This window comes from Mytilus californianus, unplaced genomic scaffold, assembly GCF_021869535.1.
Source record: "Mytilus californianus isolate M0D057914Y unplaced genomic scaffold, xbMytCali1.0.p SCAF_12, whole genome shotgun sequence".
In the NCBI taxonomy this organism is placed as follows: domain Eukaryota; kingdom Metazoa; phylum Mollusca; class Bivalvia; order Mytilida; family Mytilidae; genus Mytilus; species Mytilus californianus.
This window is the reverse complement of record NW_026262604.1, coordinates 32414956-32426613: the sequence shown is the minus strand read 5'-3', so window position 1 is coordinate 32426613 and position 11658 is coordinate 32414956. Positions and strand designations below refer to the sequence as shown.

The 11658-nt window shown below is 33.1% G+C and overlaps 1 protein-coding gene across 1 annotated transcript in view; it reads right to left on the bottom strand.

Moving 5' to 3' along the window:
• Positions 1 to 1892: 1892 nt before the first annotated feature.
• LOC127721709 (methylcrotonoyl-CoA carboxylase beta chain, mitochondrial-like) overlaps positions 1893 to 11658 on the bottom strand; it is a 30919-nt gene continuing 21153 nt past the window's right edge. Inside the window, exons 15-17 of the mRNA XM_052228508.1 lie at positions 9375 to 9489; positions 5747 to 5832; positions 1893 to 2363 (exon numbers count right to left, since the gene is read on the bottom strand). Coding sequence (XP_052084468.1) covers positions 2246 to 2363; positions 5747 to 5832; positions 9375 to 9489 — 319 coding nt within the window. The 3' untranslated portion in view covers positions 1893 to 2245. The remainder of the gene's footprint in view (positions 2364 to 5746; positions 5833 to 9374; positions 9490 to 11658) is intronic.

Here is an 11658-nt window from a genome sequence, read left to right as displayed (position 1 = left end):
ATACAACTTGAAATTGGTATGCCCCCACCTGACCAAAAAAATGACTAAGTCCAACTACCTGTCATTTTCAGAATATTTGAAAAAAAAAATCAAAATCCTGTGGCCATGCACACCTCCATTATGTGTGTGAACATCCTACCAAAATGTTAAAGCTGTATCTCTAAAACTGTAGGAGGAGATAGCCGGACAAACCATGATCTCTTTATGCAGCTTGTACCAAAAAAAATGATTAAGTCCAACTACCTGTCATTTTCAGAATATTTGAAAGAAATCAAAATCCTGTGGCCATGCACACCTCCATTATGTGTATGAACATCCTACGAAATATTAAAGCTGTACCTTCAAAACTGTAGAAGGAGATAGCCGGACAAACCATGATCTCTTTATACAGCTAGTACCAAAAAAATGACTAAGTCCAACTACCTGTCATTTTCAGAATATTTAAAAGAAATCAAAATCCTGTGGTCATGCACACTTTCATTATGTGTATGAACATCCTACAAAATATTAAAGTTGTACCTCCAAAACTGTAGGAGATAGCCGGACAAACAATGTATCCTAATCTGGATGGACTGACAGACGAATGGACAGACTGATGGACAGGGGTAAATTAATATGCCCCTCGACATTTTGTCGCGGGGGCATAAAAACCTCATCATTGACCACGAACCATGAAAATGACTTCAAGGTCAGATTATACCTGCCAGACAGACATGAACACCTTACAATAATTCCATACACAACATTAGTTGACCTACTGCTTATTGTATCTGAGAAACGGACCTAATCACTTAGTAACTTAAACCTTGATCACTGATCCAGTTAATGAGGTCAAGGTCAGGTGAAATCTGACGGATATGTAGACGTTGCAAGGAACCCGTGTACCAAATTTTGTTAATAAGTGAGAAATTTACATGACAAAAAATCTCTTAATTTTTTTCAAGCAATAGCTTAACCATGAAAATGAGATCAAGGACACTGGACATATGACCGAAAGAAACTTCGTAACATAAGGTATCTGCATTCAAGGTTTAAAACATCCTGGTCTTCTACCTTCTAAAATATAGCTTTATACAAATAGTTTACACCGCGGCCATTGCTGCTGCCGGATAATAATCCCTATGTCTCCCATACTATGACTTTCGTTACAGGCGAGACAAGAAACACCTATAGAGGGGATGTTTTCAATGTACAAAAAAGTATTAAACCCACCAATGATTGAGATTTTAAAATGCCTTCCCTCTGTCCCATATAGTTTCATGGAACAGCTCTAGGCAGAAATCACATTATCTGTAAGAAAAATTCAGTCCGAGAGTTTTATTCTGTTTTTCCCTTTAAAAACAATGATAGCAAACTGAAGTGTTTTTATTTATATATATATACCACTATGTTTGAATATTGTAAATATTTTAATAAAAAGATAGACCAAAATTAACAAGGATTCTGAGAGTATTGCATGGCAATTGCAATAAAGAGTCCTAAAAATTCATTGTACTGGAACAAAATGACAAAAAAGTGTGGGAAACTGATAACCTGTGTGTATTTTCTAAGTCCAAGGACCATGACTCTGCAAAACAATTATCTGAATGAAACAAAATTCGAATTTGATCTACTTAACTAGTCATGGTAGAATTTTATACTAATAGCAAATCAATATCGTCAAGCATGATAAAAAAAAGTGCGATAACTGATTACTTGCATGAATTTTCTAAGTCCAAGGACCATAACTCTGCACAAATTCATCAGACTGGAATAAAATTCAAACTTGATCTGTGATTAGTCATGATAAAACTACATGTAACTGTAGATGGACTACTAAGACCACTCTGCCACTGAGGCCGCTAATTTTAAAGGAACAACCACCAATAATGTTTTGTAATCAGACAGTGAAATATCAATGGAATTTTTAATCACAGTATATTTCGACAACAGTATTATAATGATTACTTTTCTTTTAATGAGTATTAATGAACTACCAAATCTGCAAGTCTGACATTTAAAACCATTAAATCTTTGGTGGTCCAAAGATTAATTCATGCTTATTTTATTCTTCAATCCAAATTCTAAATTTATTATCATGATTGTATCACATTGAAAATGAGAATATGTAAAGCAACACATTCCTCATATCCTCCAAACATGTTGAAACTTTTTATACATCTTTACAATGCAGCTGCCAAAGATTCAATACATTATCACAAGTACTCAAAACATTGTATTATATAAATCCTAAATAGTTATTTGATCACATTCTGAATACACCAAATCTAGTCTTTTCTTGTGGAGCATTCAATGAAGCAGATATACTAAGTCCTAGAACTGTCCTCGTATCAGCTGGGTCAATAACTCCATCATCCCATAACCTGTCAACAAGTAAAAATACAATCTTAAAGTGGAGTTAAAAATCACAGGATAAAAGGGGTTTAGCATTTTTCAAAACATATCAGAATTTTTTTCTGTTTAAGAATATTTTATTTAGCAATAAAATAAAACATTTTTGCTGGTCTTTTTCTAATTATCAATCATAACTTATATATTGTTACCGTTGATAAAGAAATTGAATGAATTTTCACATTTTGATTCTTCTAAACACTACTCAAATTATTGAAAAAGAGTAAGTGATGATTGGGTATTCCAAGTTAGTTCTTAAATTTCAGCTAAGAAAACAACATATCTGATAGATATAAGAAGATGTGGTATGAGTGCCAATGAGACAACTCTCCATCCAAGTTACAATTTATAAAAGTAAACCATTATAGGTCAAGGTATGGCCTTCAACACGGAGCATTGGCTCACACCGAACAGCAAGCTATAAAGGGCCCCAAAAAATTACTAGTGTAAAACCATTCAAACGGAAAAACCAACGTTCTAATCTATATAAAAACGAGAAACGAGAAACATGCATACATAATTTTTGACATGTGAAAAAAACACCTAACGCAAACTCCTCAAATCAATAATAGGCCAACTAAAATTAATTAGTAGATTTTCATCCAGATTTTTGATAAAAATGGGGCGGGTGGGAGGATTTTATTTTTTAATTTCTATTTCCTCTAAAACCCTTTTGTATTGTGTTCTTTATATGCAAGGGTAATAATGAGCATTTGTATGCCATTTATATATGGTCTACATAATTTTATAAATTCTTTAATAAATATTTCTAATTGGCAACTACTATTCTACATGTAATTGTGGCTTTAGAAACCTATTATCAGTAAATAGCAAAAACATGGAGAAATGCTCTCTTTTAGACTACCTACATCAAGTTTATTTTGCTTTCTAAGCTTTTGTTTGTAGTGCCCATAAAATGAAGCGTATGCAGCACAAGTTTCATGAGAACAGAGTAAAATGAAAACTCAAAAAATTGAAAATACTAGGGACCTTAATGCTTTTAAGATTCTAATGCAAGGTGCAAATATAATTACAATGTAAAACATGAACTTAACAAATAAAAAGTTGTTGTTTATGACTCTGTTGAGGGGCTGAGGACAGAGGGTGTTTGCTGTTGGTCAACAAAAAAATTCGTAAGGGTTCCGCGGAACCCAGTGTCTCGCCTACTTTTGCTGTTAATCGCAGACTCAACAAAAATGAGGAAAAAAATTAATAAAAATATTCCTCTCTGTACTACCTTCTGATTGCAAGTAGCTTCTGTCCAAGTTTGGTAAAAATCCAGGATAGTTTATGAATCTAATAAATGTTTTAAAAACTTAAACTGCAGACTGTATGTAATGTTAACTGGAAGAAAAATTAAGTCCATTTATAAGTAAAATACGGAAAAAATGGAACAAAATTTTAACAAAATTTCCTTCTAGATACTAGCTTTTAATCATAAACAAGCTTCTGTCCAAGTTTGGTACAAATCCAGGATAGTTTAAGAAAGTTGTTAAAATTTTAAAAACTTTAACCACAGAGTGAATGTAATGTTAACTGGCAGAAAAACTAAGTCCATTTATAAGTAAAATACGGAAAAAATGGATTTTTTTTTTTACAAAATTTACTTCTGGATACTATCTTATGATCATAAACAAGCTTCTTTCCAAGTTTGGTAGAAATCCAGGATAGTTTAAGAAAGTTACTAAAATTTGAAAAACTTTAACCACAGAGTGAATGTAATGTTTCTTTGCAGAAAAACTAAGTCCATTTATGTGTAAAATACGGAAAAAATGGAATTTTTTTTTTACAAAATTTACTTTTGAATATTATCTTATGATCATAAACAAGCTTCTGTCCAAGTTTGGTAGAAATCCAGGAGAGTTTAAGAAAGTTATTAAAATTTCAAAAACTTTAACCACAGAGTGAATATTTGTGGACGCCGCCGACGACGCCGACGGAATGTAGGATTGCTATGTCTCGCTTTTTCGACAAAAGTCGAAGGCTCGACAAAAACGACAGCCTTGGGGTAAATATAAGGGCTTGCTGTATTTCATTTTGCACATTGGCCGACATTTTGTTCTCAGTATACGGTTATAAACTCGCACAAGTTCATACTTGTGTCAATTTCTTTATTCTAGTCATGTTTTTTGTACCAATGTGTTCTACAATTCTTGCATTTTGATATCATTCAGTCCAAATTTCCTGACTCAAAGTCATTGTATAAATAAAAAAATCCACAGTTTTCTAATCACTGAAATTTGTGACATACCATGATTTGCGTTCTTTGACACTGCTTATTACTCGTAACCAGAATATTTCATTCCTTTCCCGTAATTAATCTTTATTCTAGAAAGACACTATTGTCATCATGGAGCAGCAGATTAATTGTCCACTAAATTATTTTGGTTAAATTACTCGAAGAAATAAGAAAACTGTAATTTCCAACAGGAAGTACTGAATGAAACAAAATTATCGGCAGTTACCGGTAAGAGAAATCTTAAATTTTTAGAAAATAAAAACAATCTGTGCATGACGATTTCAGAAGGGCAGGCGGGGATGAAAATCTATCAATGAATTTTAATTGGCCATACACTACAGGTCCCAAGGATTTAGTCATTTTCACCTAACAACTGTGGACAGTCCAAGTATGTCCACTTAAATCACTTCTCAGATTTAGGAAAATTATTAAATACAAAACTTAACATTTTTCCACACATTTGTAAGTTTAATACATAAGATCAAATATAACCCAAATTTTGCACAATACATATGAACACAGACATGAGTACTATAGGGAACCACATCTCAGTGATCATAGATTTAGTAGCTAATCCAGCTGCCTCTAACTTGGGAGGCTAGTCCATTTGGACAGAATTAGAACACAGTTTCAATATTCCCCCACCCCCCCCCAAAAAAAAAAATGTCATGCATACTCAACAGGGGCCATCTAAAAATTATGCTCCATCATTTTCTATTCCCATCGTGGATATGTTGAAACGACAGAATATATGTTAGCTGTATTGTACATGACATTTAACACACTGAAACTTGAAAAGATGATTTGTGGGCCCAAATGAAAAAAATAAAATCATTCCTTGAATTATTTATTATCTGTATTTGGCTAGATAGAAATCTACACTTGAATTTTGTGTGGAGCAGGATCTGCTTACCCTTCCGGAGCACCTGAGATCGTTCCCGGTTTTTGGTGGGGTTCTTGTTGCTAAGCTTTTATTTTATTAAAATGTGTTTTGTGTACTAATGTTTGTCTTTTTCGTTTTTTGCCATGGCATTGCCAGTTTTTGATTTAAGAGTTAGAATATCATTTTGATATCTTTTGCCTCTCTTGAACTATTGAGTAAAATGAATGACCTACCTAGCACTAGAGAAATACGGATGACCTTCCAATTCATATTTCTTTATCACAGGAACTTTTAATGCCTCTTCTTCTTCTGCTGTCCACTGAAATTGTAATTAAAATCATGTAGATGTGCCACAAATCTAGATGCTCGAATGGCCTGTCTCAATATATAACAAAGTACTAGAATGACATTTCTCTTTAGCAATATACCCAAGTCAGCTACATTTAGTTTAAAAGCAATTTGCTTGTCGAAATTGCTTTTCTTAATAATTGTGACAACCACCTTCTTCTGCATTTAGGGTCATTAAGCATTATCTTAAAGAAAAATTGTTTGTAAGGCCAATTAAAATTAATTGATAGATTTTCATCCCCGCCCGCCCCGATTTTTTTTATTTTTACAAATTTACGATTTCCGGATTTTGTTCATTTTCGTTACCGGTAAACGCCGATAATTTCGTTTCATTCAAAACTTCCTGTTTCAAATTTCGGTTTTCGTATTTCTTATAACTCGAATAATTCTGCGCCCTCTAGCGGCCTATAGCCTATCGAGAATGTAGCAATCGAAGATTAGACGGAGATCGGCGGAATATAACAACTGACATTATTCGGGTTATATTTGTTAGACTAATATAAGTCGACATATTTTTCTGCTCAATAATGACAACATTATCTTCTGAGAATATAGATTGATTACTAACTAGAAGGGCATGAAATATTCCGGTTACGAGTAATAGGTGGTGTCCAAGAACGCTAATCACGGCCCACTTATGTCACACATTTCAGTTATTAGAAAACCGTGGATTTTTTTTATTTATACAATGACTTTGTGACAGGAAATTTGGACTGTGAATGATATCCAAAGCGCAAGAATCATAGAACACATTGGTACAAAAAAATGACTAATGGAGTAATTGACACAAGCATGAACTAGTGCTATTTATGACCGTATATTGAGTACAAAGAGTCGGCCAACGTACAAAATGTATTATAGCAAGCCCTTAGATTTACCCCAAGGCTGTCGTTTTTGTTTTTGTTGACAAACAGCAAACACCCTCTGTCCCCAACACCTCAACAGAGTCACTAAACAACTTCTTCTTTTTGGTTCAAGATATATATATAGTTCATGTTTTACATTGTAATAATTTATTTGCACTTTGAATAAGAATCTTGAAGGCATCAAACCTAGTATTTTTAACACAGTTTGAGTTTTCATTTCACTCTGTACTCATAATATTTGTGTTGCATACCAATGCATATGCTTCATTTTATGGGCACTACAAATCATAGCTTAGAAAGCAAAATAAATTTGATCTAGGTAGTCTAAACGAGAACATTTCTCCACGTTTTCATGGCTTTTGCTATTATATAATTCCTTATATATACATGATATCAGCTTATTATTATCTTTGTATATAAACAACACGTCACAAAAGGGTTTAGGAGGAAATAAAAATTAAAAAATAAAATCCTCCCACCCGCCCCATTTTTTTCAAAAATCTGGATGAAAATCTACTAATTAATTTTAGTTGGCCTAAGTTCATTTTGATATTGGTTAATGCCACAAATTTCAAGTAACTAATTCCTCAACTGATGTTTCTGAAATTGTGCATGCCAACACAGACTTTTTGTGATTGATGTATCTGTATATATGTAATGTTCTTTTATTATTATAATAAATTTATATGATTTTTCATCTCTTTTCATTTTTTGTACAGTTACAATTTATTCCTGTGGCTGTTAGCAGAGAGAGTAATTTTCAATCGATCTTAGTGTTATCTAAAGTTAAAATTGTTCATTCTCGTATAAGAATATTCAGATTTCTTTTCATTTTCTTTTATTTCAATCTTTTTCTTCAAAATAAAACACAAGAATGTGTCCATAGTACACAGATGCCCCACTGGCACTATCATTTTCTATTTTCAGTGGAACGTGAAATTTGGGTCAAAACTCTAATTTGGCATTAAAATTAGAAAGATCATATCATAGGGAACATGTGTACTAAGTTTCAAGTTGATTGGACTTCAACTTCATCAAAAACTACCTTGACGAAAAATTTTAACCTGAAGCGGGACAGACCGATGAATGGATGGACTAATGAACGAACGAATGGACGCACAGACCGAAAAACATAATGCCCCTCAACTATCGTAGTTGGAGCATAAAAAGATAAAAGACGCCAATTGAGTAGTTTTGAGTTGATCACTAAGTCTTAATCCCTACTTGATGCACAACCAAGCTCATTAGTGTATGATTATGGTTTATTGTTTTCCAAACATTTTGAATAATTTTTAATAAACTATAACAATGTAATCACTTATTATTTATCATAGTGATCGTAGATAATCTTAGGTAAACTCTTGTGATAAAAGAATGACATAAGTAAGTAGAATGGTAAGTGACCTGAAATTTAATTACACGTGTATTGTCAGGTGAACTCTTCAATCCATTTAAATCCCTGAGGTCATGTTTGGACATATGTGTATTAGTTTGAGATAAATAATGCAATTTGAATGCTTTTGTTAACCTTGGGACTGTAAATTTGGTTGGAGTCATCTGAAATTTCGACTCATCAGAAGTTGAAATACACATATATTTATATTGGACAAAGTTAGGGACAACGGGAAAACTTTGACTCTTCTTAAATTTTGAGACAATGAGAGTTAACTGTACATATATACACTTAGTTCTTTGCACAATTTCTCTATTACTAAATTTTTTGAGAACCTAAAGGTGAATTTCAGGAGTTTTGTTTACATAACTACTCTAAATATCAGCACAACAATGTTAAATCTGCGGAAGCAAAATTTTGTTCTTCCCTCGCTGGGATTTGAACTCATACTATTGGGATATCGAGACAACACCACCTGCACTGTGTCCATCGCTCTAGACACTCGGCCACCTAGACTGACCAAAAAATTCAGCTTTCGGTGGACTAGTGTAACCTTTCCTCGTCAGTAGAAAATAGAGTTGTAAAACAGTACATGATATATAAGGCATGAAGATGGAATTGATTGCAGATTAGCTAAATATCTATTGTAAAGGATCGTATGATACAGTCACAGAAATAATTATTTTGATAAGTACGTCTAAACAAGTTACAACTCTATGACAGATCCATCCATTGGATCACCCATGAAGGTGATACATGGCTGAAAACACATTTTATATTCATAACTACTCTAAATATCAGCACAACAATGTTAAATCTGCAAATTTGCGGAAGCAAATTTAAGTTCTTCCCTCGCCGGGATTCAAACTTATGCTATTGGGATATCAAGACAACACCACCTGCACTGTGTCCATCGCTCTAAACCACTCAGCCACCTAGACTGAACTAATATGTATATATAATTACTCTAAATATCAGCACAACATATATATATATATATATATATAGATAGTCTTGGGTGTTTTTAAATTTTGGTTCATTTGTATGTTTCTGAGTTTAGTGTGGCGTCCATTTTGCTGAACTAGGATACATTACTGTTTAGGGGGCACGCTGAAGCTCAACTCAGGGAGCAGGACTTACTCGCTACATTGAAGACCCTTTGGTGGCCTTGGGCTGTTTTCTGCTCTTTGGTCAGGTTGTTGTCTCGTTGATGCATTCCCAGTTTCCATTCTCAATTCTAGTATTAAATCATACCTCTTTTCCTTCCCTGAGTCTTTGTTCTCTTGTTATTTGTGCCAAAACATTAGCAGCTTGTTCACCTCCCATTACAGATATTCTTGAGTTTGGCCACATATATAAGAAACGTGGACTGAAAATAAAAGAACAGATATGACTAACCAACTTCAATGGTACAGCTCTATTATAATGCATACTGTTGATTCATTTTACTTTTGTGGGTACCAATGTTTGTGGATTGATGATATATTTTATTTCGTGGTTTGCCAAAGTATGCCTATATACAAACCTTTAAATAATTTGTACTTCATTGAATATATAAATTCGTGGTTTATCAATACACACAAAATCCACAAAAATTGGTATTCCCGGAATCCTTATGAATCCACAGTAGTTTATGTGTAAACTGGTAATTTGTTAATGTCACTGATTTTTAAAATATCAAATACGGAGATGTGGTATGATTGCTAATGAGACAACTACAAAAGACAAAGAGACAAGGTTGTAAATATCTACAGGTTATTATAAGGCCTTCAACAATGTACAAAACCCATGCCATATAGTTAGTTTTTAAAGGCCTAAACAAAACAAAATGTAAACAAATAAGGAAGGGAAACTAACAGCCTGATTTATGCATTAACATGGCTTTTTGAAAATACTGTCATATATTTTGATACAATAAGTTAACTCAACTTAGCAGCTACAAGAATTGATCAGTGTAGGTGGAAAGTTGATGGTTAAGAAATATAAGAATTATTTGTGAAATCCTCCTTATTTTTATTAATTTTTATTAATGAAAATTTAAGGAAATGTCTAAATTATACAGGAGTGCACACGCTGAAATGTCTAAATTATACAGGAGTGCACACGCTGAAATGTCTTAATTATACAGGAGTGCACACGCTGAAATGTCTAAATTATACAGGTGTGCACACGCTGAAATGTCTCGCCTGCTTTACCACCATTGATTTTATGTTTTACTACAAGTATCACATTAATTTATCATTAACCAAGAAAATGAAGTCAAGGTCAGATAAACCAAGCCAGAAATACATGTACACCTTACAATCATTCCATACATTGAATATAGTTGACCTAAAAAAAAATGTATGGACACATTTGTTATAGTATACAAGAAACAGACCAAACCATGAAAACTTTATTTTAAAACCATGAATATGAGGTCAAGGTCAGATGAACCCTGCCAGACAGAAATGTACACTTTACAATCATTCCATGGATCAGATATAGTTGACGTGTCAAATATAGTATCTAAGAAACAAACTTAACCTCAAAAAACTTATCATTGACCAATGAGGTCAAGGTCATATGATACCTGCCAGACAGACATATAACCATAACTATCATTATATACACCAAACATAGTTGACCTATTGCTTATAGTTTTAAGAAAAACAGACCAAAACACAAAAAACTTAACATTGAGTAATGAACCATGAAAATGAGGTCAAGGTCAAATAAAACCTGCTAGACTGATATGTACATCATAAAATGTTGTTATAGTATACAAGAAACAGACCAAACCATGAAAACTTTATATTGAACAATGAACCATAAAATGAGGTCGTGGTCAAGTGAAAACTGTTTGACAGGCATGGAGACTGTGCAAGGTATGCACATACCAAATATAGTTATCCTATTACTCATAATAACAGAGAAATTAACATTACAAAAATTTTTGTTTTGTTTTCAAGTAAGTCACTGAACCATTAAAATGAGGTCAAAGACAAAGGACATATGACGGACGGAAACTTCATAACATAAGGCATCTATATACAAAGTATGAAGCATCCAGGTCTTCTACCTTCTGAAATATTAAGCTTTTAAGTAGTTAGTTAACACCGTCGTGGCCGCCGCCAGATCACTATACCTATGTCGAGCTTTCTCGAAAAACCAATAACAATGCTCTTTCAATTACCAGATTAATAAATTAATTCATTTTGTGAAAATTTAAGCACTAACTTCATGGAACTATAATCCATATGAATCTGCTTATTAAAACAGTTAGGTCTCTTTTGTCTATATAAAGTCAAGGGACTGTTATGACCACAAGAATATCTTACGAGAAAAAATATCTGGAAGTCATGATCATTGCCTTAAATAAAATACATGTGTTTCCATTAACCTTCACTACCCTAAATATTTTTTATCATTTTTGAACAAGAACTATCAAACTCAAACTATTTACCTACCTACTTGCCCTAATTGTATTTCATCAAGTCAGCAAAACCAAAGGTTTATTTTTTTTACCTTTCAATCAATTTTAGTCACAAGGTTTTTT